General features: G+C 39.8%; 2 protein-coding genes across 3 annotated transcripts; both read left to right on the forward strand.

The window, feature by feature from the left end:
• Positions 1–12,839: 12,839 nt before the first annotated feature.
• Positions 12,840–16,643, forward strand: LOC6052722 (mucin-22). 2 transcript variants are annotated; one of them, XM_038264896.1, is made up of 2 exons: positions 12,840–14,594; positions 14,634–16,643. In XM_038264896.1, exons 1-2 carry the CDS (start codon positions 12,867–12,869, stop codon positions 16,551–16,553), a joined length of 3,648 nt encoding a protein of 1,215 aa, XP_038120824.1. In that variant the 5' UTR covers positions 12,840–12,866; the 3' UTR covers positions 16,554–16,643. The 2 variants fall into 2 exon arrangements, with proteins under 2 accessions (XP_038120824.1, XP_038120825.1); XM_038264897.1 differs by having other exon boundaries at positions 12,840–14,164; positions 14,513–16,643.
• Positions 16,644–19,546: 2,903 nt separating this feature from the next.
• Positions 19,547–20,954, forward strand: LOC119769647 (uncharacterized protein DDB_G0271670-like). Its single transcript, XM_038262917.1, has one exon. The coding sequence runs from the start codon at positions 19,563–19,565 to the stop codon at positions 20,871–20,873; it is 1,311 nt and encodes a 436-aa protein (XP_038118845.1). The 5' UTR covers positions 19,547–19,562; the 3' UTR covers positions 20,874–20,954.
• The last annotated feature ends 4,444 nt before the right edge of the window (positions 20,955–25,398 follow it).

The raw sequence follows: 25,398 nt of genomic DNA on the forward strand, positions 1-25,398 counted from the left end.
CAGAGAAAGGATCCCATCGTTGCAGTGATCTTCGACGTGTGGACAGAGTACGGTGGCAAAATCGAGGAAAGGTACCATATCTTCGAAGTCATAAATGTGTTGAGTAGAATCACTTTTTGGTGTACTGTGAGTGAGCGCAGTGATTGTAGCCAAACTTGTCGAGCGAATCGGTTGATCAAATCGTCCCAATTCAAGGTGATCATCAGTCGAATTGAGTTCACAAATGTAACACCGAGTACCTTCACTCGGTCCATTGTTTGCAGCCACGGAACTTGAAGCGCGTTTTCGTCAATGAGCCCAACGTTGATTGATACTGTTTTCTCACGGTTAAGTTTTGCTCCAGAGAACTGTTCAAAGCTGAAAAATAATCTCTCCAGCGCGTTGATTTTCTCTGTTGACGTTGCCACTACACTAACATCGTCAGCGTATGCCACGATCAGATCCTCTCCACACACTTCTTCGAGCTTGCGCAAGAGAGGGTGGAGATATAGCACAAAAAGATGCATTGAGATTGGATCTCCTTGTCGCACAGATTGTTGTATCGGGAATGGTGCCGAGAGATGGCCATTCACCAAGAGCCGAGAAGACGAGAGCGATGATATCCTAGCCAGCAGACTGACTAGTCGAGGATTGATCCCAATGGCCAGCATGTTACGGTGTAGGAATGCTCGAGAGACCCTGTCAAAAGCATGGTCCAGGTCAAAGGAGACTAGTTTGCCACGCTCACGCCTTGAGATGAGATCAGCGATCTTGTCCTTTAGCGCCAACGTTGCTTGGAAAATGTTCCGATCAGCATTTGAGCATTTCTGAGCATGTGTGAGAATCCGATGCCCAACCATCACTTCATCCAGCCGGGTTTTCAGAATTCGAGAGAGCAATTTGTAGTCGAAGTTTAAAAGTGAGATTGGGCGATACGAATGGACAGTGTTGCCAGGTCCTTTTTTCTTGACGAGAACAATTACTCCATCAACGAACTCAGCAGGAAAATTTTCAGAAAGGGCTTCATTGAGGATAAGGTTTAATTCCCGGTGGATTATGCTAAAGGTTCGGGCATAAAACTCTTTAGGAAGGCCATCCGGTCCTGGGGACTTTCTGGCAGCACTTGTTTTTATCGCTTGTAGAATTTCATTGGTACTTATCTCACTGGTTGTTCTCTCGTTGAGTACGTCGCCCTCAGCTACAACCCTGGGACAGAGAAAAGATTCCTCTCCTGCAGGTTCGGCTGTTTCGCGTTCGGTGTAGAGATCGGAGAAATATTGCAACAGGCGCTGCTCAATTTCCTCCGAATCTTCAACAGTTCTGCCGTGGTCTTCTTCAATTTTCGTGATGATGGTCCTCTTCCGTTTTTTCTCCCCAAGTTGGAAAGTGGAGATAGCTTCCCCGGCGATGTAAGTTTCGTTGATTCTCACAAACATTTGTGTGTGCCTTCGCTGGAGGGAAAGCATTTCACCTTTTATTCTGTTGATGGTTGGCAGCACTGCAGCATCCAGGTAGTAAGCATCGTAGGCCTCTTTCAGCCTCGCGTAGAGTCGTTGGTGATCCAGGTAAAAGTTGTCATAGGCTTCCTTTGATTTCCACCTGAAGAATTTCTTGATTTGTGGTTTGGCGAAGCCCACCCACCAAGACATCCATGAGGTGAAATCACGTCGTCGTCTCGTCCAGAATTGCCAACGCACCTGGAATTCCTCTACATTGGTATCGGTCAGCAGGTGAGGGCGTAATGACCAATACCCGCGACCTTGTTCTCGACCGAGGTTTGGGAGGCACAATCTAACGGTCACAGCTTTATGGTTTGTGAAAGAGCAGACATGTGTGTTTACATCCCTCAGCTGTTCGCGTAAACCAGTACTCACATACACTCGATCAAGTCTCGAAGAAGAGTTGTGAGTAATATATGTAAATCCTGTGTCTCTGCTTCGTAGTAGCTGCCACACATCGTGTAGTTGGAGTTGTTGAATCGTTGCTTGTAGAGCTGGACTATGGTTGTGGCCTGTTGCATCGCACGGCCTCAACACACAGTTAAAATCCTGTAAGGACCGTATGTTCAGTGTTGTGCCGCAAGTAGTAGGCTAGAGTAGTGTTAAGAAATCTCTCCTCTCTGCTCTCATTGCCGTACCGGACGGTGCGTATACGTTTGCGATCGTTGTATTCAGCACGCGTAGTGTGATCATGCGACTATCCAGGCTCTTCTCTACATGTGTGAACTTGATGAAATCTTTGAGTGCGATGGCGGTTCCTCGTCGACTGTGATCAACGTTGAACACAATATTGTACCCTGGTAGTGTTAGTTCTTCGTTTTCCACTTCTTGGAGACAAATAATGTCAGCATGCACCATGTGTATAAATGTGTTAAGTGCGTCAATCTTTGTTGTGTTCGTTATCGTGTTGATGTTTATTGTGGCAATAATGTAACTAGTGAAGAGGATTTAGTTCTCCCCCAGCAAGTCGTCCAGGTCATTCGTGTCGTTGTATTTCTTCTTTTTGTTGATATTTCGCAGCGAGCGCCTGCTGGAGCTCGAGTTTGTCGAGCAGTCCGTATCGTTGCCATCCGTGCGTTTTTCTCTTGTGTTTCCTCCTAATCCCGAGCCCAGCTTTGTGACGCTCAGCGGCTGCTGTGGAGGTTGCATTCCACTGCCTCCAGGCTGAGACACAGGCTGTGAATTTGGGGTGACTGTTGAGGTGGTGTTGGTGTTCACCGGGGTCGAGTTTGAAGATGTTTGTGCTACCGTTTTAAAGACCAGTGGAGAGTCTCCAGTGCCCTTTGTCTTAGCCTTTTGTTTAGCTGGTTTCGGTGCAGATTTCTTGAGGCCAGGCTGCTTAGCCGCATCAGCATACGATTTTTGCACCTGGAGTTGTTTGTTCTGCACGCAGGTGATACCGTTGTGACAGTTTCAAGACAATGTTTGCATGTTTGCCGCTGACCATAGTAGGAAACGGCAGTTTTTCTCCGTCGATTGTCACGAAAGAATCGATGTTCTTTTGGACCATCATCCTCACAATCCGTATCCCAGTGGAGACTTTGTAGCGTGCTTGATCGCCCCACATTTGTTCACGGATCGAGAGGACTTCACCATACTGCTTCAGGAACTCGATGATTTTGTCCTCGGAGGTGCCTTCGGATAGATCGTAGAGCTTTACCTCCTTCGTTCCATCCTCCATCATGAAGCGTAGTCGATATGACTTGTCGTCGACTTCAATCTCGTGCATGTTGTCGTGCTGCTCAACAGTTTGTTGAGCAAGTTCAAGGCTTTTGACCTTGACAAAGGCACATCCCAAGCTCCGGCTACACTGCAGTCGTAGGACGTCTTCTTCTTTCAGACCAATTTCCTTGTAAAGGAACTCGTGCAGCTCGTTTCCACTCGGTTTTCGCGGAATGTTCGAGTAGTCGATCCGGAAAGTGTTTTCCCGTTTCGCCATGGCGAAATCGAATGCCGCGGTCGCGAACTTACTCGGCGTGCGTAAAAAAAAAAAAGATTTTGAGGTATAGTTTGCGATTGGCTTCCTTGACGCGGTAGCAGAAAAAACGTCTGTACAGCTCGGAAGAAGAGCGCTAACTGTAATTGATAAATTGATAAATTGATAAATTGATAAATTGATAAATTGATAAATTGATAAATTGATAAATTGATAAATTGATAAAATTGATAAATTGATAAATTGATAAATTGATAAATTGATAAATTGATAAATTGATAAATTGATAAATTGATAAATTGATAAATTGATAAATTGATAAATTGATAAATTGATAAATTGATAAATTGATAAATTGATAAATTGATAAATTGATAAATTGATAAATTGATAAATTGATAAATTGATAAATTGATAAATTGATAAATTGATAAATTGATAAATTGATTAATGGATAAATTGATAAATTGATAAATTGATAAAATGATAAAATAATTATAATTGGCATAATTCAATGTACAGTCCAGACTCGGTTATCCGAAGGCCTGGCAAAATTTATTCAATTCAATTTATCAATTTATCAATTTATCAATTTATCAATTCATCAATTTATCAATTTATCAATTTATCAATTTATCAATTTATCAATTTATCAATTTATCAATTTATCAATTTATCAATTTATCAATTTATCAATTTATCAATTTATCAATTTATCAATTTATCAATTTATCAATTTATCAATTTATCAATTTATCAATTTATCAATTTATCAATTTATCAATTTATCAATTTATCAATTTATCAATTTATTAATTTATCAATTTATCAATTTATCAATTTATCAATTTATCAATTTATCAATTTATCAATTTATCAATTTATCAATTTATCAAGTTATCAATTTATCAATTTATCAATTTATCAATTTATCAATTTATCAATTTATCAATTTATCAATTTATCAATTTATCAATTTATCAATTTATCAATTTATCAATTTATCAATTTATTAATTTATCAATTTATTAATTTATCAATTTATCAATTTATCAATTTATCAATTTATTATTTTATCAATTTATCAATTTATGTTAGGAAACGGTTGTTATTTTTGTACGTTGGACTGTTCAAGTCAAAAGGAAATCATTTGAAATACGACAAACATTGCAAAAAGGTTTACATCGAAAATATTTTTTTTATAAACCAGCTTATGCTAAAAATGATTCTGAACGCAAAGGATTGCATTTTAAATTCATTTCAGCTGGTTGCACATATATTTCGATCGAAATTTTGAAGTTTTTTGAAATGTCTTTTGCCCCCTGATATTTCGAGTAGATTTCGAAGGGATGGGAGTGACAAAACTATGAAAAATATTTTTAGTAGCCTTATGTAAAACGTTGCATGACCATATCATTACAGTAAAATCATGGAATATATGCGAATCGTTACCAGATTTTGAAACAGTACAACAAAATCGGTTCAAATTATTCACGAAAACAGGTCGCATTACTTGGATTGCTATAAAATATAAAATTGGTCCTTACCGGTACCGGTAATTGATCTGGTTCAACCATATTGGTTTATTTCATTACCGTCATCAGGTGACATTGGGTCTGGGATTGGGATTGGGTCATACAAAAATACTGATATTTGTATGACCCAATCTCACCTCCCAGACCCATTGTCACCCTGATGACGGTACCAATATAATGATGAGATTATTTGAAAATGTTCGACACGTCGCACTACATGGTTTGTTCTAAAACACGGAATCGGTTTAAACCGGTACCGGTTGTTTGAACCGGTTTCACTGAATCGGTTCATATTCAGTACCAATAGATTGTAGAGATTATTTGAAAATTGTTGACACGTCGCACTACATGGTTTGCTGTAAAAACACGGAATCGATTCAAACCGGTACCGGTTATATGAACCGGTTCAACTGAATTGGTTCAAAATTATCACGAAAAGATTGTTGAGATTATTTGAAGAGTTTCGACACGTCGCAAGGCATGATTTGCAGTAAAAACACGGAATCGGTTCAGACCGGTACCGGTTATTTTAACCGGTTCAACTGAATCGGTTCAAATTTATCACGAAAAGATTGTTGAGCTAATTTGAAGAGTTTTGACACGTCGCAAGGCATGATTTGCAGTAAAAACACGGAATCGGTTCAAACCGGTACCGGTTATTTGAACCGGTTCATTTGAATCGGTTCAAATTTATCACAAAAAGATTGTTGAGCTAATTTGAAGAGTTTTGACACGTCGCATGACATGGTTAGTGATACAACCCCGGAATCGGTTCAACCGGTACCGGTTATTTGAACCGGTTCAACCGAATCAGGTTGAATTGCTCATATATCGATTCCTTGAATAATTTCATGAATTTTGATATGTCGCATGACCATATTTCTTCAAAATTTGGCTTTATAGTTCAAATGAATATTACTTTTGTAAAAATAGTTACGATAACTATTTTTTAAAAATTGTTAAAATATTTAAAAAAAAACGAAAAAACGAAACTATTGGCACTACGCCCCCCGGGGCATGGCCTTCCTCTAACGTGGGATTTCTGCTCCAGCGCCTCTGACGAGACAGGAGATACCGGGACCGACGTTTTACTTCACCATCCGATAGAAGCTCAGTGGATAAGGCGGGAATCGAACCCGCGTCTCATAGCATCATCGGGATCGGCAGCCGAAGCCGCTACCCTTGCGCCACGAGACCCACTATGTTTTAAATATTTTTCCCTTAAAGTAGAGGCTTCCCTTTCCAAAACCTATAAGTTGGTATTTTGGGTTATTTTACGATGTGCTCTGAGCCCTTGAATTCCATGTAACGCTGTTTTTTTTTTTCCTTTGGCCCCTCCCCCCGGAGACCCGCCCCCTAAACCACCATATTAAATATTTTTATCTTAAAGTTGATTAATTTTCAAATCCAATGGTATATATGAAGTTGATATTTCATGTAATTTTCACCAAGTTACAGCTTTTCGAAAATCCATGTAACGCTAAAATGGGGCTTAGTAACTTGACTGTTAATGTGGATAGATTTTGATTAATGGAAACTCCGAATAATTGAGAATTCGGATAATATTGCAACTGGAAAAAATCATCCAAATTTCAAAATTGTGCCATTTCTTGCATATCAAATCAAATAAAATCCCTCAAAGAACTTTCAATCGAGTCTAAAACCAATCACAAATGATTGCTTTTGTCCAGCCCCACTCAAATGGTATCACAAGCTTGACACCGTGATAAAGTGCACAAATGCCCTCGAGCGAACTGATATTTCAATATTTTCAAATGGAGATTGTCAATGCTTTTCCACTGGCAACAGGATCAGCCAGGAAGTCGTTCTTTCCACTAGAAATTGTGCAGCATAGTTTTATGTTTTTTTTTTGTCCTTGCCATTGAGTAAAAAGAATCAATTGCTTTGGGCTAGAAGACTTTTCATTGCTAAGGCAAGTCGTCGCCATCGTGCTAACTTGTCGTACGTGCATTTTGGGCCAAATTGAGTTAAGAACGCCATTTTGTGCAGCTCACAATGCCTCACCTTATGACCTTCACAGATCCCCAAAATTCGATTTCAATCCTGAGATATTCAACATAAACCGAAAAAACTCCGTGCATTTTTGTCACTTTACATATGAAAGTAGTTTCAATCTTGTCGTGCTACCTTGTCACTCCATGAAAATTGATGTAAGTGCGACAAAAGGCCAAAGGAATTTCAGGCCAGGAAAGTCAGGATGCGTTTGTCGCACGTACAAGCTAGACTACCGTAAACATTTGTAATTATACCTCGGGACTCCAGCAACCAACTTCAGCCAAACTTCGGGACAATGCACAGAATGGTCAGCCAAACAAAACGTGTTTGTTATTGTTTTCATTGCGTGCTCTCGTTTTTGTATATTCAAGGTCAAACATTAAAACGCGTTTTTCTCGGAACGTCAAAATGGCGGGTGCGACAAGATAGCACGACGACGTCGAAGTGGACTGATATGGAGATTGGGAAAAAATAAAGTGGATCGGTGTGGATTGCCTTTCGAAATTTGTGGAAATCTGTGGAAAACTTCGTAGGGCTATTTCTCGTCTCAAATTTGCGTGCAACTGCAGAAGCTGAGCCTGAGAAAGATTCATTTCCGATTAAAAAAGAATCGTTTGTTTCGTCTCTTGTACAGATGGCTTGTATATGGTTTTACACGAGGAAAAATGTAAATGTCTTCAACAAATCTTTGAAATTTATGATTTAACTTTTTTAGTCATTTATGTTAATTAATGGTACACCAAAACCTTCTAACCCCTTTTTCTTATCAAATTTATCAATTTTCAACACTTCTAGGTAGATTGATCCGATGCTTTTATTTCCACCAGTTCAAACGAAAGTGGCCCCGGTGGTACACGATAAAGTACACCCGGAGGCACCTCCGTCAGACGAGAGAAGCGAGACTGAGAAATCGACGAAATCAAAGAAAAACAATTTCAAATTATTGTGTCAAAATCACTTTCGTTAAGCCACACTGCTCGAGCTTTTCGTTTGATCTATTTCGAAGCTCTTCGAAACGGATTCTGAAGGAGTGCATTTGCAAGGACAGGGAAATCGACAGGCCCCGAGGGGACGGCGCGCTGGCTGGGAACTTTTGACCCAGTTTCTGCTAATGGCAAGCCAAGTCTGCCGTGTCAATCGTGGACCGAAAAGGTCAGATCTAAGGGGATTTAATAATGTTTTTTTTTTTGTTGAGCTCATTTATCAATCTTAAATAAAAATTTAAAAAATTCCAAATATAACTGCAATATCCTCAAAATAACTCCCGTTCGAAACGACCTTGAATGGTGTCTCATCACATGGTGCCGTTTCATCACCCAAGAGCAAGACGAATTTACCCCTTGAGTAACCTTGATTAAATTTTCAAGAATGCTGTTCAACGCAGCGGATGCAACTCAACTCCATGAACTGCAGCACACCACAGTTGTAAAATTTCCATGAGTCAAATCCCGCGTCAGCCAGCGAAGACAGCTGCGCAGCCAGTGCTGCCAGCAGATGTTGATTTATGGGGCCATATTTTTGACGCGACGCTCAATTCTTTTGCAACGCTTTTTTTTGTTCCTTTTTTTTTGGCTGTCATCAACCACATTCCCCAACCTTGCGCGGTGGGACAATTTCTTGACTTGTGCGAGTTGCACTCTAGGAATAAATTTTCTGTAGAGGCTAAACAATTTAGATTCATTTGTGTTATGAAAGTTTTTGCATAAGAAAAACAATATTTTTTACACCACTCTACATTTTTCGAACTTAAAACATTTATTTCATAATAACCTACAATTTTTTTCAGAGTGGAAGAGTCGTGCAGCGCTGCAATTCTGCATCTTGCTTGACGGGACTGTTCCGCAGAAGCAGTCGCGTACCGCTATTACGATTTTATTTGCACTATTTAGCAAATGTCAGAACAGTGACGTTCTTTTTTATGCGCTCAAGCTTGCGGAAAATCCGCGTTATTCAAAGTTTTGAGCTCGTGAATAATTCCATGGTTCAATATTTTTTTTATTCTTGTATTTTTTTAAAGAGAAAAGTTACAAAAAAAAACAACTTTTCGGTTATTTTCAAAAATACCAATTTCAGTCTCTAAGACTCAGCCCAACCTCAAGACGGGTTTAGATCTAAAAATTTGGAATGTGTTAATATTTGTTTCAATTTTTACAAAAAAAAAATAATAAATATAAACACTGATATATTTGTATGAAAAAAATGTTTAAAATGCGAAAACAAAAACTTTTTGCAGTACACAGAAAAAAAAGTTGAATTATGGAATGTTGGAAATTGGGTAGGTTGAATATTACCTCTTTTTTTGGGTAATATAACATAAAAAATGTGTAAAATGAGAACCTGATGAACATTCATCCAAAACGGATGAAAATTCATCATTTTTTGGGGCAAAATAAATCTTTTTTTTTTGCCACAAAATCTGTCATCATTTCCTGATCAATATTACCATTATTTTTTTTTCTGTGTACTTTAAATGGTTCTTGACAAAAATCCAAATATTTTGAATCGATCCCAGAGATGCTAAGTATGATTTCAAATGCAGAAAAATGCATTTCAAATTAAACCGAAAGACTTGTATTTTTATTTATATTTGTAAGTTTCTTGAAAAAAAAAAAAATTGCTCCCTGATTTTTCGGACTGATTTTGCGACTCAATACCTAATTTTCAAGAACATATAAAAATTGTGATAAACACCCCAAAAATTGAAAAAGTGACTGGAAAATTGTGTAAAATAGCAAATAGGAAAATAAGAAGTCTATGCGATTTTAACATAATTTTCTTTTATTGGAATACAAAACGGCAGCCTTGAAGGTCAGAACTTAAGCCTAAGTTTTACAATATTTTTATGAATATGTTACATAACAGGATTCCGTGATAAATGTTTTAGAAAATAATTGTTTTGATTTAAGATACTGCTAAGTTAACAGTGCTAACAATATATTTAGAAAATGATTTACAGTTTTGGAGGTTGTGTAGATTTTGGGAAAATGATTTTTCAAATAGTTACACTACATTTTGGAAATAACTTCAATAACTATAATACCATTTTCATTTTTTTTTAAATATCTTTGTTGAAATTTTACAATTACAAATTTTTCTGAAATTGCAAATTTATGTCATGTTATTGCAATCCTTTCGATATTTTTACAAAAATCAGAGCAAATACAAATATAAAATATTTTAAAAATTTCACTGATAAAGCTTGTAAAGTCAACTGTTACCTTTTAAGAATGCACTTTCAAATGTTAGTTTACGTATTTTTAATCAATTGGGATACTGTCGGGATTTTTAGAAAAAAAAATAACTTTTGGAACCACCGATCGAATAGAGACAAAACACTTTTGAAAAGTGTGAAGTTGTTGTGCAATCTAATGTAAAGAAAAGTTTAAAGTTATTATGAAATGAGTTTTCTTATCTGTTTAACCTACATGTTTTCCTTGAAAACAGTGTTTGGCTATTTTACGTAAAAGTTCTACCAATTTGAATTGTTTTTGATAACTGACTGATGGACTAAGAATTGATCTGCAATTTATACCTCTTTTGTACAGTAAAACAGTAAGTTCATTCTATTTTTAATATAGACAACAAGTGTCAGCAGAGCTGCAAAACATGTTTAAGGTAGACAATGTAGCATTGTCTTTGTCCGGAGTAACTCTGTTAAACTGGGCTTTCTTGATAGTATTTTAGGATGGTTATCGCTAAAAGTGGAGTAGAAAGCGGTTTGAATGCTTTCCCCAATCAAGCCGTTGGACTCCTAGATTTGAGCAGAATCTTGTAGTAGAGACCACAAAAGACCTGGGGGTCGTTAAAGTGGATGGATAAATCACACAGCTTATTTTTATAAAACCTTTTTTTTATATTGAATTACAAACAAAATTTGTATGCATTAAATCGTAACCTTCTGTTTTGTATTCTTGTATAGGGGACATCCGTAAACCACGTTGATACTTTGGACAAAGGGAGGGGGGGGGGGTATGCCGATTGTCCACACTCCATGCAATGGGGAGATCTCCATGGGGGGGGGGGGGGAAATCTTGAAATTAAAAAAAATATCGAGTTATTTATGGATGGCCCTTACTAGGCTCAAATTATTGATAAGAATACATGTCTTTTATTGCATAGTTCAGCAAACAATGATCATTCTATTAAAACATTGCAACCCAGTTCTGAGATGCGTAAAATTACTCAATCAATAAATTAATTGAAATCCTCCACTTGTACAAACAGTGAAACTCTATACTTTTTTAGGTACGTTGCGCAATGTTTCAATTTGTGACTGTTTCAAGACCCTTATGGGTAATTCTCTTCCAACTCACACAGCAATTGCCCCGACCCCTCTTCGATTTGCGTGAAACTTTGTCCTAAGGGATAACTTTTGTCCCTGATCACGAATTCGAGGTCCGTTTTTTGATATCTCGTGACGGAGAGGCGGTACGACCCCTTCCATTTTTGAACATGCGAAAAAAGAGGTGTTTTTCAATAATTTGCAGCCTGAAACGGTGATGAGATAGAAATTTGGTGTCAAAGGGACTTTTATGTAAAATTAGTCGCCCGATTCGATGGCGTACTCAGAATTCCGAAAAAACATATTTTCATCGAAAAAAACACTAAAAAAGTTTTAAAAATTCTCCCATTTTCCGTTACTCGACTGTAAAAAAATTTGGAACATGTCATTTTATGGGATATTTAATGTACTTTTCGAATCTAGATTGACCCAGAAGGGTCATTTTTTTATTTAGAACAAAATTTTTCATTTTACAATTTCGTGTTTTTTCTAACTTTGCAGGGTTATTTTTTAGAGTGTAACAATGTTCTACAAAGTTGTAGAACAGACAATTACAAAAATTTTGATATAGAGACATAAGTGGTTTGCTTATAAACATCACGAAATATCGCGATTTTACGAAAAAAAGTTTTGAAAAAGTTACTTTTTGCGTTTCTCTTTGTTTCGTCGTCCGTGTCTGTCGCGGGTGACCATGAACGGCCATGATCGATGACGACCAACTTTTTCAAAACTTTTTTTTCGTAAAATCGCGATAACTCGTGATGTTTATAAGCAAACCCCCTATGTCCATATATCATATTTTTTGTAATTGTCTGCTCTACAACTTTGTAAAACATTGCTCTACAACTTTGTAAAACATTGTAAAATAACCCTGCAAAGTTAGAAAAAACACGAAATTTTAAAATGAAAAATTTTGTTCTAAATGAAAAAATGACCCTCCTGGGTCAATGTAGATTCGAAAAGTACATTAAATTTCCCATAAAATGACATGTTCCAACATTTTTTACAGTCGAGTAACGGAAAATGGGAGAATTTTTAAAACTTTTTTAGTGTTTTTTTCGATGAAAAATACGTTTTTTCGGAATTCTGAGTACGCCATCAAATTTGGCGTCTAATTTTACATAAAAGTCCCTTTGACACCAAATTTCTATCTCATCACCGTTTCAGGCTGCAAATTATTGAAAAACACCTCTTTTTTCGCATGTTCAAAAATGGAAGGGGTCGTACCGCCCCTCCGTCACGAGATATCAAAAAACGGACCTCGGATTCGTGATCAGGGACAAAAGTTACCCCTTAGGACAAAGTTTCACGTAAATCGAAGAGGGGTCGGGGCAACTTTTCCCGATTTCGTGTGAGTTGGTAGAGAATTACCCTTATATCAAATGTGAATAAAATGAGCGCATGTATTATTAACAATTGAAATCATTGTTGAGATCAAACTTGAGACAGCCTTCAAAAACCTACAAGTCACGCTACAGACAAAAATATTGCGTTGTGAAAAACGATGCAAAAACTTCAAAAACACTTGTGCGAAAAACCACCTTTTTTAGACCACAGAGTTTAGTATAAAAGACAAACTCCGCCACAACTCATCCAACAGGCAGCTCGCATCGTTCAAGATGAAGAGCATCCTTCTGCTATCTTTTCTGGCCCTGGCCATCACCAGTGGCATCACGAATCCTGCTCCCCAAACGTCCAATGATGGAACGGTAGTAGAAACAATCGAGTACACCGAATACACCGAGTACAGCGATCCCGTCATAACCACGTACGAAGAGTCCAGCTCTAGCCAGTCATCGGGAAATTCGGGAGGTGCCGGTGGACAAACCGTCGTAACGACCACTTCTACCAAGACTACCGGAGGACAAACCGCTTCATCCTCGCAGACCTCAGGTGGGTCCACGTCCACCGGTAGTCAAACCGTGACATCAACGAAGACAACCGGAGGACAGAGTTTGTCCGGTGGAGCACAGACGACAAAGTCGTCTGGAAGCCAGACTGTCGTAACAACTTCGACTAAGACCACGGGAGGACAAGCTTCCTCCTCCTCGTCTGGAGCTGCGAAAACCAGCGGTGGACGTACCGTTGTTAAGAGGACTTCAACGAAAACCGTCGGAGGACAGACGTCTACCACCGGATTTCAAACTTCTTCGAAAACAACTACTGGAGGACAGTCTGCATCTTCTGCAGGATCATCGGGAAGCAAAACGGTTACAACTACCACCTCGACACAGACCACAGGAGGTCAGTCCTCTTCCAGCGGTAGCCAGGCCTCGTCGGGAGCAGCTAAATCAACTGGAACTCAAACCGTAACTACTACTGCCACGAAGACAACTGGAGGGCAAGCCGCATCCTCTGGAACTAAGACATCGGAGAGCAAATCCTCCACTTCCACTTCCTCGAAGACAACAGAAGAAAAGAAAACTTCTGGATCAGCGTCTTCCACCGCTGGATCTACCGGAAGCCGAACCACCACAACCACCTCGACGAAGACAACTGGCGGACAATCTTCTGGAGCGCAAGCTGCGAAGGCAACCGGAAGTCAAACCGTTACAACAACTACGCAGTCGAGGACAACAGGAACACAATCGTCCTCGAAAACTTCCGAAGGAGAGAAATCCAACAACGGCCGCACCGTTGTCAAGACTACTTCTACTAAGACTAATGAAGGAGGTCAAGCGAAGACAGCTGGAAGCCAGAATGTTGTCAAAACTACTTCCACCAAGACCACCACCACCCAAACTTCTTCGCAGCAATCTGGAGGAGCGAAGTCCAACAACGGACACACCGTTGTAAAGTCCACCTCGACTAAAACCACTGGGGCTCAAAAGAAGTCTACGGGAAGCCAAGATGTTGTCAAGACAACTTCGACCACCACAACTGGAGGACAAAGCACTTCCTCTGGAGCTCAAACTAAGTCAGCTGGAAGCCAAAAGGTAGTCAAGACCACCTCGACAAAGACAACCGGGGGACAGACCACGTCCACTGGAAGCCAAACGGCATCGCAGAAATCTGGAGGAAGCACCGTTGTCAAGACTACTTCGACGAAGACAACTGGAGGACAAAGCACCGGAGCTCAACCAAAGTCGACTGGAAGCCAACAGGTTGTCAAGACTACCTCGACTAAAACCACTGGAGGTAAAACCACGTCCAGCCAAATGACTTCACAGAAGTCGGGAGGAGTCAAAACTACTGGAGGAAGCACCGTCGTCAAGACTACCTCGACAAAGACAACTGGAGGACAAAGCACCGGAGCTCAAACGAAGTCAACTGGAAGCCAAAAGGTTGTCAAGACGACTTCGACAAAGACAACCGGAGGACAAACCACGTCAACTGGAAGCCAAACGACGTCGCAGAAATCTGGAGGAAGCACCGTTGTCAAGACTACCTCGACAACCGGAACTGGAGCTCAAACAAAGTCTACCGGAAGTCAGAATGTCGTTAAGACCACTTCGACGAAGACAACTGTTGGAAAAGCCACATCGGGTAGCCAAACTGCACCAATTTCTGTTGGAGTAATGTCTGCCGATGGAAAATGTATCTGCACGGGATCCCAAACTACCGATCAAACTGTAACCTTGACGACCTTGACTAAGACATCTGGAGGTCAGACCAAATCTGCGTCTGGAAGCCAAACTGTTGCCAAGACAACCTCTACAAAAACAACTGGAGGGCAGACGACTGGAACTAAGACTTCCTCAGGATCAAAGACGTCCGGAAGCCAAACTGTTGTCAAGACAACCTCATCGAAGACAACAGGAGGACAGACGGCTGGAACCAAGACTTCCTCAGGATCAAAGACGTCTGGAAGTCAAACTGTGGCCAAGACAACCTCAACAAAGACAACTGGAGGGCAGACCACTGAAACCAAAACTTCTTCTGGATCAAAGTCGACTGGAAGCCAAACCGTTGTTAAGACAACCTCGTCGAAGACAACTGGAGGACAGACTACTGCCACAAAGACGTCTGGAAGTCAATCCATTGTAAAGACGACTTCAACAAAGTCAACTGGAGGACAGACGACTGGAACCAAGACTTCCTCGGGATCAAAGACGTCTGGAAGTCAAACCGTTGTCAAGACAACCTCATCGAAGACAACAGGAGGACAGACGGCTGGAACCAAGACTTCTTCAGGATCGAAGACGTCCGGAAGCCAAACTGTTACCAAGACAACCTCAACACAGTCAACTGGAGGTCAGGCTACTGGAACTAAGAATTCCTCAGGAACTAAGACATCCGGTAGTCAAACCGTTGTTAAGACAACCTCAACACAGACAACTGGAGGACAGGTCACATCAACTGCATCAAAGTCATCAGGCAGTAAAACCGCGTCCAAGACAACTTTAATTAAGTCTTCCGGAGGACAGACCACTGGAGCTAAGACATCCGTATCCACTCAGACAACTGGAGGCCAATCATCGGTAGGAACACAAACTTCCAAAGTTTCATCAAACCAGAAAAGGCAAGTTGTCGTCAGGAAGGTCAGGAAGAAGAAGTGTAAGAAGCATGGATCCCATGAAGGTTACGGACACGTTTCTAAGAGCAGTCACAAATTTTCAGCGAAATCCCAAGGAAGAAAGCACTCGGGAGAAAAACACGGCAGAAGACACGCCAAGGGCAGAAAACAGCACGGAAAGCAGCAGTTCGGAGGAAGCAGCGAAGAGATCGAGCAATTCGAGACTAGTAACGTGCAGCAGCGTCAGACTTCCGGTGGAATGAGAACTACCAACGTGCGTTCGCAGGGAAGACGCGAGGAACATCACGGAGGAAAACACGGCAAATCTTCGCAATCGTTCACGTCGGGAGCCAGGAAACTCGTAAAGGGAGGAAAACGTGAGGAAAACTACGGTGGAAGTCACGAGTCTGCTTCGGGGAGCTTTGCCCTCAAACAGTCTTCTCAGGGAAGCCGCGTGGTCAAGAAATCTTCCGCAGGAATGAGAAAATCCGAAGGAGGAAGTCATGAGTCCCGTTCCATGAAGCAGTCTTCTGGAGGAATGAAGATCGTTCGCGCTTCAGGAGGTTCAGCTTCCCAGAGTGGCCAGGCGTTCGCGCAAAAATCCGGAGGAAAGCGATCTTCCGGAAGTCAAACCGTGGTAGTGAGCCAGTCGTCCGGAGGAAGTGCTGCGTCGATGGGAGGAATGCGGTCATCTGGATCGCAAACCGTCACCAAGACATCGTCTTCGTCTTCCAAGATGGCCGGTGGAAACAGCGCATCGTCAGGAGCGCAGTCCTCCAGCCAATCCAATGGAGGAGACACTTATGAAACTTATGAAACCTTCGAAGAGACGGTTTACACATCAGAGTAATAAGGTTAGGAAGAACATTCTAACTGTTACTACATGATTTAATCGTTCTGTTATTTTCTTATGAATAAATAAAGTTTTTCTTTTGCAACTTATACTCAAACGTTTTTAACGTCCAGCAGGAATTTGTCATTTGTAATTTGTCAATTTCTTGATTTATCCTCTCCGCGTAAAAGAGCTTTTTGCACTTTTTCCCATTTGGACTCGATGTTCACCGATTTCGACTATGGTATGGATGGTATGCTTAGAGGGATATCGTTAGTTACCAAAAAAATGATGCAGGTCGGATTGTTTTTTTCTCACGTACCGTCATCTGGGGCAAATTGGGACTACAGTCTGAAAGGGGACAGCAGTTTTCAAAGCATTTAAAGGTTTTAAATTTCAAAATGAATGCACACATTTTGTTGGTCTGAGTTTGTTCTATCCGAAACCAACCAGAAAAATCAGAATATTATGCTCTAACATGACGGTTGACGGTAATCTATTTTTCACAATATTTTTTTTAAATCAATTTTAAAATTTTAAACGAGATTTACTCAAAGCAATAAAAATTAGCCGCAGGCCCGGAGATAGTGCGTCTGATTTCAAAAGCTTATCTCTTCCTCTAGACAAAGTGAAATGGCATGATTTTACAGCAAAGCAATTCTCTCAGATTTCGGTCTATCGTTTTTGCCTTCCTCACCTTACTGAGGGAAGGCTATAGAATCACTCGAAAAATGAACTTTTTAGTTAGACCCCCTAGACCTACCATTATTTGTACATATCGACTCAGAATCACCAGCTCAGCAAATGTTGTAGTCCTTATCCATACCTACAACTTTGCCGAAGACACCAAATCGATCAAAAAATTCCATCAAAAGATACAGATGCCAAATTTGTATGGTAAATAATATGTAAAAAACTTATGATGCAAAATGACTTCTTTGGGCATACCGAAGGCACCAAAAAAGTTTTCAGCCGGATTAAAAAATACAAAAATTAAATTAAAAAAAAATACCGCTCCGCAATCTTTTAAAATTCAATCGGAAATTTTCTTCAAAAAAAATCAACATTGCCAGTAAAGTTTAACTCCTGAATCGACTGATTGGCTTGAAATTATTTGGCTTCAATGTTTGTTGTAGATACCGTTATCAGAGCGTTCAAAAGTATTGTTTTGAAAAGTCGTATGAACGCTATTTTTTCAATTCTTGGACCATCCACAAACCACGTGGACACTTTTTTGGAAATCTCAAACCCCCACTTTACCCCACCCTTATCGTGGACAATGTCCATACAAATAAAATCTTTTTTGTGTGGAGCGTGGACAATCTCCAAACCACACAGAAGGACAATGGTCCTTCTCCACGAAAACCAAAAAATAATTTTGTTTGTATTTCTTGATTGTCAGCGTGTTCAGACAAATCTCGTGTCGAAAAATGCCACCGGAACCGTCTGGGATCAAACACAAGCTGACTGGGTGAGAGGCAACCACGCTTTCCCCTACACCACGGTTCCCGGCGACCTTTGTTTCAAATATTGCTTTGCTCTCTTATTTTTAAGGTCGGCTTTGAAAAGTGGTGCGGGGGGGAGGGGTTGTTTGAAAAGTCAATTCAAAAACATATGTTTTTGGTATTTTTTAGAACATAACTATAATTCCAGAATTCATACGCAGTACAGTACTTGTTCAGTAACTGGGCGTTGTTTAACTGGTCTGCTTTTTGACTGGGCGTTCGATAACTGGGCTGTAGCCCACCTAAGAAGCAGACAAACGTCAAAAAATAAAAACAAGCCAAAATAACCAAGAGGTCAGTGGATGCAAAAACCAAGTGTAATAAATAAAATAAAACAAGTTTTTATGAAATTTCAAGTCACAATTAACTTTAATTTTTATGTTTTACAAGCCTCCGACAAACTTCGTTCTGCCTTTTTTTCGTTTGTTGACGTTTTTTTTTTGATTTTTTGCTTATTCAGCCTCCTGTGATCAAAATATGATTTTACGTAACTTTCTCCACACAATTTGCCGATGATCCGAAATCGGTTCCAGAGTGGTCAAAATGTCAATTAGTTAGCGTAAGAACCTTCCTTGGGCTTATACGAACCCAACGCAACAAAAAGCACCTCGATCTGACGCTCCGTATTGAACTGATTCGCGTTCGAACAAAACCGTCGAAATTTTTTATATATATAGATAGAAGATTAAGTAGATATCGGTGGTCTCCTCGGCATTTTTCGTATAGTTACCGAACAAGTACTGTATCTACAACCTTACTGAAGTCACTAAATCGATAAAAAAATCTGTCCTCAAGATACTCAAGATTTTTGAATATTTGAATAGCCTTTCTATATGGACAGCTGCCAAAATTGCATTGAGACTTTTATGGACGAACTTTGGTCATAGAAAAGTTTTCGCACAAAGTTTCTTCCAAATCAAAAAATACAAAAAAAAATGTCCGAAATATTCCCAGCAAACGATTCGATTGAAATTGTTTTTTTTTTTTCAATTCACACTAAAAGATCAATTCCAACTGAAAATATTCGGAAATTGATCCCTGAACCATTCGATTATGAGACACAAGCCGTGACCATTAAGTCACTATGCCAATTTTTATTCGTTTCAAAAATGAAGAAGAAATCAATTTGAAATTCAAAGAAGGCATTGTTTTCAAATGTCTGGAGTAAAAATAGCAAGGACATGACAAACAAAGGAATCATTTGGTAAGTTATTACAGACATAAGCCATACGATACAGTCTAAAAAGTAAACATGTGTTTGAAAAAGTAGCCTAATAGTAAAAAATTAAACGTATGCCCAGTTTTCAGAACAATGTTAACCGTTATAAAGACAAGCAACAGAATAGCCTCGAAAATTCCACGAGCCAAACATTTTGCGAAAGATTTGCGTCAGCAAAATTTTCTAAAACGTAATACTTGCATAACACTTGAACGAGATGATCCGCCATTTAGATCAATTTGCTTGATATAAAAAGGCTGAGCCCGCCTTCACCAGCTCATCAGGCAGCTTTAATCGTTCAGGATGAAGGGACTCACTGTACTAGCGGTGGCAATCTTCTTTGCCGGCTGCGCCGTAGCTCAAAACATCACCACAAAAACACTTGCCAACGGAACGGTGATCGAGTACATCGAGTACGTCGAATACACGGAGTACACCTACGATGACCCGACAAGTACGTCCTCCGGAAGTAGCTCCTCCTCTTCTTCATCCGGTAGCCAGACCTCGTCGGGATCTTCCACCTCAACCGGAGGCCAGACCGTGACGACCACCACCACAACCGGAGGACAGAGCACCTCTTCGGGATCGCAAACGTCCACTTCCGGCGGATCCAGCACTTCCACGTCGTCCGGATCGCAGACCACCTCAACGGGATCGTCCGGATCCGGCAGGGTTGTTAAGAAATCGATGAAGAAATCTGGCGGAAAATCTTCGTCGGAGTCTCACGGTGCTTCACGTTCGTCTGGATCAGCGAAACTGGGTGGACGTAAAATGACGAAGACTGTGTCGATGAAAGCTGGTGGTGGACGGTCTGCGGAATCCAAGGAAGGTAAACGTTCTGCTGGAGGTATGCGATCGGCAAGTCAGTCAACTGTGAAGCAAGTTTCGATGAAGATGGGAGGAGGTGGACGTTCTCATGAGGCTCGTGGAGCCGGAGGTGCGCAATCGGCCGGTCAAGCTTCTCTGAAGCAAGTTTCCATGAAGGCAGGAGGTGGACGATCTCATGAGGCTCGTGGTGGATCAGCTGGAGGTGTGCAAACCGGAAGTCAATCGATTACGAAAACATCTTCAATGAAGGTATCTGGAGGAAGATCATCAGAGATCCGTGGACCTCGTCCAGCTGGAGGTGTGCAATCCGCAAGCCAAACGATTGTGAAATCATCTTCGATGAAGGTGTCTGGAGGAAAATCTTCGGAATCTCGTGGTCGCCAAACCGGAGCAGTTCAGTCGACAGCTTCACTGAAGCAAGTTTCGCTCTCTCGTCCTGCTGGAGGAATCCAGTCCGCTGGTCAAGCCGCTCAAGTTTCGACTAAGACCGCTGGAGGGCGCTCTTCGGAATTCCGTGGAGCTTCGCGTTCAACTGGATCTTCGCGATCGACACAATCGGTAACCAGGACATCTTCGGGATCTGCCGGAGGACTGAGATCGGCTGGAAGTCAAACCATTGTCAAGTCAGCTGGTGCAAAGACCGTTACGTCCGGAGGACAGGTTGCTTCTTCGCGAACAATTGGAGGATCTTCCTCCTCTTCGTCGAGAACTCAATCTTCTGGATCAAAGGGAGGTGAGACTTATGAGACGTACGAAACCTACGAGACGGTTTACACTGATGCTTAAGTGTTAGCATGAAACTGTTCAGAAAAAAGAAACTGTCATCAAAATAGTCTTTTTTCTTGCAAATGTAAACCAAATCTAAAATAATAAATTGAATGTTTCTGTAAGTCCATTTTTTCACAAAGTTTCAAATTTCATAAGCACAAAACACTGACTCAGACTCAAGATCCCTGGACAAGTTCCCACCTAAACCACTGTGTGTGGTCCTGCCGCACAGGAATCGGCGGTCATCAATCACGTTGACATCGAGGAAAACGCAGCGGCTTCTTTGGCGGAGAAGTTTAGCTGTTAGTTCCCAAGGGGAGGGGAACCTTGATATTGCACATTAACCTCACCCAAGCAGTGCCAATGAACTGCATCGCGGTTCTGCGGAGTGCAATAAAATTATGGCTCACACTATTAGTCATTTTGCGCCGGTGCTGGTGTTGAAGATTCCCTCGTGTTGAAGGATCTGTCTGAGGTCGGTTGAAACGGCTGGGAATACATGGTTATCCCCTGGGATGTAGTTTGTCATTTGGGTGACTTACTGAAGATGCAACTATTTATGGTTTCGTGGGTGCAACGACATTGTTAATTTTCCTGGTATTTAACTTTATTCGAATTATCCAATCAAATTTACATTTAAACCGCAATGTTTACTTTGGAAAGCTGGTATAAATGTTGAACGTTTTTTTTTAAGATAATTTCAACAAACTCGAATCTTCTCAATAAACATTCAAAGTAACTGCTTGCTTTCCCTGGTTATTCCACTTGTCATCGAACATTTTCAAACACCCAGCAAAGATGTACATCGCTTAAATGTTATTCTTCCTCCAAGTCCACCCAAACAACCATGTCTCGTCTTAAAATTGATACAACGCAATATCGTTCACCTTTCGCCGGTTCACTGGACCCAAGCCCAAATCCCGCCGTCCCAGATCCCAAAAGCCCAGAACCAGAACACCGTGCTGCAACAGCTGCAACTCCAGCCGAGCTGAAGAAATCCCTTCGCGGCGGGGATCAATCATGATAAAGGAGTTTGAACTGAATCGCTGGGGCAACGAACAACAAAAAAACAGTTTCAGCGAGAAAAAAAAGCAGTCCAGCAGAGTGCATCCGCGGTGCAGACTGTTGCTGCTGTACAAGAGTTTATTCGCCTCCCGCGTTCTCGTTGTCCTTGAACGATGCTTGCTGCTGAGCGAACGATCGGCCCCCTCCGCCCTCACCTGAGGGTGAGCACAGTAAGAAATTGAAAAATTCATTTTTTTTGAACCGCCCACCTTTTTTACTATTTCAAAAAAATAAACTTTTTGTTCTTTTGTTCATAATTTTGCAACTATTAGACCAAAAAACTTTCTTCCAATTGCATTTAATAGTATATTGTCCAAGGAATTATATTATCAATTTTTGCAATTCCGTCAAAAAGTACTTACTTTTCCTGGCCTTCTCAAATAACTAAACTGTCTCCCTTTCATCGCCAAAAACAACATAAAAACTAGTCTGCCTTTATTTAAGTGCTGATTTTTTTTGCAATTCTGTTTTTCTAAACTATTAACTTTGCTTGTCTTATGAGAGCGATGAAAAAGCCTACATTTCCTAACCAAAAAAAAAAACAGTGCGGAAAATTAGAACTTTTCTGCACATGAACCTTGTTGCATAATAGTAGTTTATGCAACAAGTTGCAAAAAGAAGATTTTTTCAGCACGAGTTGTACATTTATCCAACGAGGTTTAGCGAGTTGGATAAATACGACGAGTGCTGAAAAAATCAAGTTTTGCAACGAGTTCCATGCAACATTTTTTGCAATTCCAAAAAACACAAACTGAGTGAAATTTTATGTCAAATTTTCATGTATTTTGTCAATAAATCGTTTAAAACAAAAAAATGTTGAAAAGTGTTACTTTTCGAAACAAGTGCAGCATTTATTTTGAAAAGTGTTGCTATTCGATTCTGTTATTTTTGGTACAGAAAAGTAGGCTATTTCGTCGTTCAAGAATGACAGGAAAAGTAAGTAGTTTCACTACGGAATTGCAAAAACTACTATTTCGATACAAGTGCTGAAAAGTTGAACTGTTTCGGAACTCAAATGGATGCTGAAAAAAATGTTAGATAATGCTACGAAAAGAAAACCGTTTCATCATTTGAGAATAATTGGAAAAGTAAGAAGTTTTACAATGGACGTTGTGTTCCACGGACACTTTTCAAAAGAATCACTCATATCCTCAGGGTTTGCCAAGAAAAAGCCCTTCATAGATAAAACTGAATTTTCTTTAAAATTTATTTGTACGTAGCAACTTAAATTTAGCTTTACTGGATCGATGAAATAAATTCAAAGTTAAGGATATTCCTTATGAAAATCTGTTCGAAACATAAAATGGATTGCATTTTTGCAATGCGTTATTAACTAGAAGTTAAAAGAAGTTGTAAATATCTTACAGTTGGGTAATTCTCCGCCAACTCACTCAGCAGTTGCCCCGACCCCTCTTCGATTTGCGTAAAACTTTGTCCCTGATCACGAATCCGAGGTCCGTTTTTTGATATCTCGTGACGGAGGGGCGGTACGACCCCTTCCATTTTTGAACATGCGAAAAAAGAGGTGTTTTTCAATAATTTGAGATGATGAGATAGAAATTTGGTGTCAAAGAGACTTTTATGTAAAATTAGACGCCCGATTTGATGGCGTACTCAGAATTCCGAAAAAACGTATTTATCATCGTAAAAAACACTAAAAAAGTTTTAAAGATTCTCCCATTTTTCGTTACTCGACTGTAAAAATTTTTGGAACATGTCATTTTATGGGAAATTTAATGTACCGTCAGTGGAGGTGACTATGGGTCAAAAAACAATACACCTCTAGTATTTTCTTAATAACAAAAACAATTTAAATAACATCGGAAATCTTACAACGTTGATTTGTTCTTAGATAGTTTACTAACATTTTCCCAAAATATGGTGGATTTTGATGAACACTACCTTAAATGCCAATTGTTTGAAAATTGACCCAATCTCACCCCTTAGAGGGGGTGACATTGGGTCAAATGAAACTAAAATGATGCTCAAATACAACGATATGGTAAAAACAAGTCATCCAACAGTGTTTCTTGTTCGAGGGAATCGTATTGACACGCTACAATGTTTGAAGTGGAGATTTTCAAACATTTGGGTAGTTTTCGAGCAATTCTAACAAAAATATTAGAAAAATGATTTTTCGAGAGGTCATTTTTGGTTAAAAACGTACTCCAACTTTAGACAGCTGCCAAAATAACAAGATTTGTTCTAGAAACGAGATTTTTTCAGCAGAGTCGTCTCAAGATGTCCCCTACACAACCCTTTCAACAGAATTCATTTTCATTGAGAAGAACCTGAGAAATGGTAAAATCCGTAAAAAATCAATTTGACCCAATCTCTAACCCCAGACCCAATGTCACTCCCACTGACGGTACTTTTCGAGTCTACATTGACCCAGAAGGGTCATTTTTTCATTTAGATCAAAATTTTTCATTTTAAAATTTCGTGTTTTTTCTAACCCTGTAGGTTTATTTTTTAGAGTGTAACTATGTTCCACAAAGTTGTAGAGCAGACAATTACAAACATTTTGATATACAGACATAAGGGGTTTGCTCATAAACATCACGAGTTATCGCGATTTTACGAACAAAAGTTTTGAAAAAGTTGGTCGTCATCGATCATGGCCGTTCATGGTCACCCGCGACAGACACGGACGACGAAACAAATAGAAACGCAAAAAGTAACCTTTTCAAAACTTTTTTTTTCGTAAAATCGCGATAACTCGTGATGTCTAAAAGCCAGGGGTGCTCAAAGTTTTCGAAGGTCGGGCCAAATTTGAAGCTCAAATGAGCTTGCGAGCCAAATTTGCAAAAAAAAATGGTTGTTGAAAAAAATAAATTACGTTATTTTAATGGCATTTACATTAAAATCGGACATTTATGTTATTTGAAAAAATGTCTTTTCAAAATAATATAATTGTTGTTTCTGGTATTTGAAAAAAAAGTTCTTAGCTGAATATACTTGTGTTTTCAAAAATAAAATAATGTTTCGTTTTTATATTTCGAAAATTGTGGTGACATTACATGTTAAACAATTCTTTTATAAGTTAAGTGTGGCTAATGAAAAATCGTTGAGTTCCAAAATTTCAACATTTCAATAAAAAAAATGATTTTAAATGCAAAGGAATGCATATTTAATTAATTGCAGCTGAATGCTCTTAAATTTCATTTTTTTTTTAGTTTTTGAAAATATATTGCTGCTCCTGGTTTTTCGAGTCAATGTTTTAATAATGGTGGAGGGGTGGGTTGATCGACGAAAGCATTGTACAGTCGACTCTCTGGCTGTCGATCTTCTCGATATCAATATTGCTCCATCTATCGATGAATTCTTCAGTCCCTTCAAACTGCATACTTCGATTGTCTTTATTCCTCAATATTTTCTCTTGCTTGAAGGATCTCTTCCTCGACGGTCCCTTGGATTCTGTTTGCTTTAAAAATCTCTTCCGGTTGTCAATAATTTCACTTTCTCATGGCTTGCATAG

Source organism: Culex quinquefasciatus, chromosome 3 (assembly GCF_015732765.1).
Source record: "Culex quinquefasciatus strain JHB chromosome 3, VPISU_Cqui_1.0_pri_paternal, whole genome shotgun sequence".
Classification (NCBI taxonomy): domain Eukaryota; kingdom Metazoa; phylum Arthropoda; class Insecta; order Diptera; family Culicidae; genus Culex; species Culex quinquefasciatus.

What these genes read in the sequence shown, in the direction of transcription:
- LOC6052722 (XM_038264896.1), top strand. Translation starts at nt 12,867, where the DNA reads ATGAAGAGCATCCTTCTGCTATCTTTTCTGGCCCTGGCCATCACCAGT. An exon ending in CGTCAACTGGAAGCCAAACG is followed by an intron (nt 14,595 to 14,633) that starts ACGTCGCAGAAA and finishes GTTGTCAAGACT; the next exon opens with ACCTCGACAACCGGAACTGG.
- LOC119769647 (XM_038262917.1), top strand. Translation starts at nt 19,563, where the DNA reads ATGAAGGGACTCACTGTACTAGCGGTGGCAATCTTCTTTGCCGGCTGC.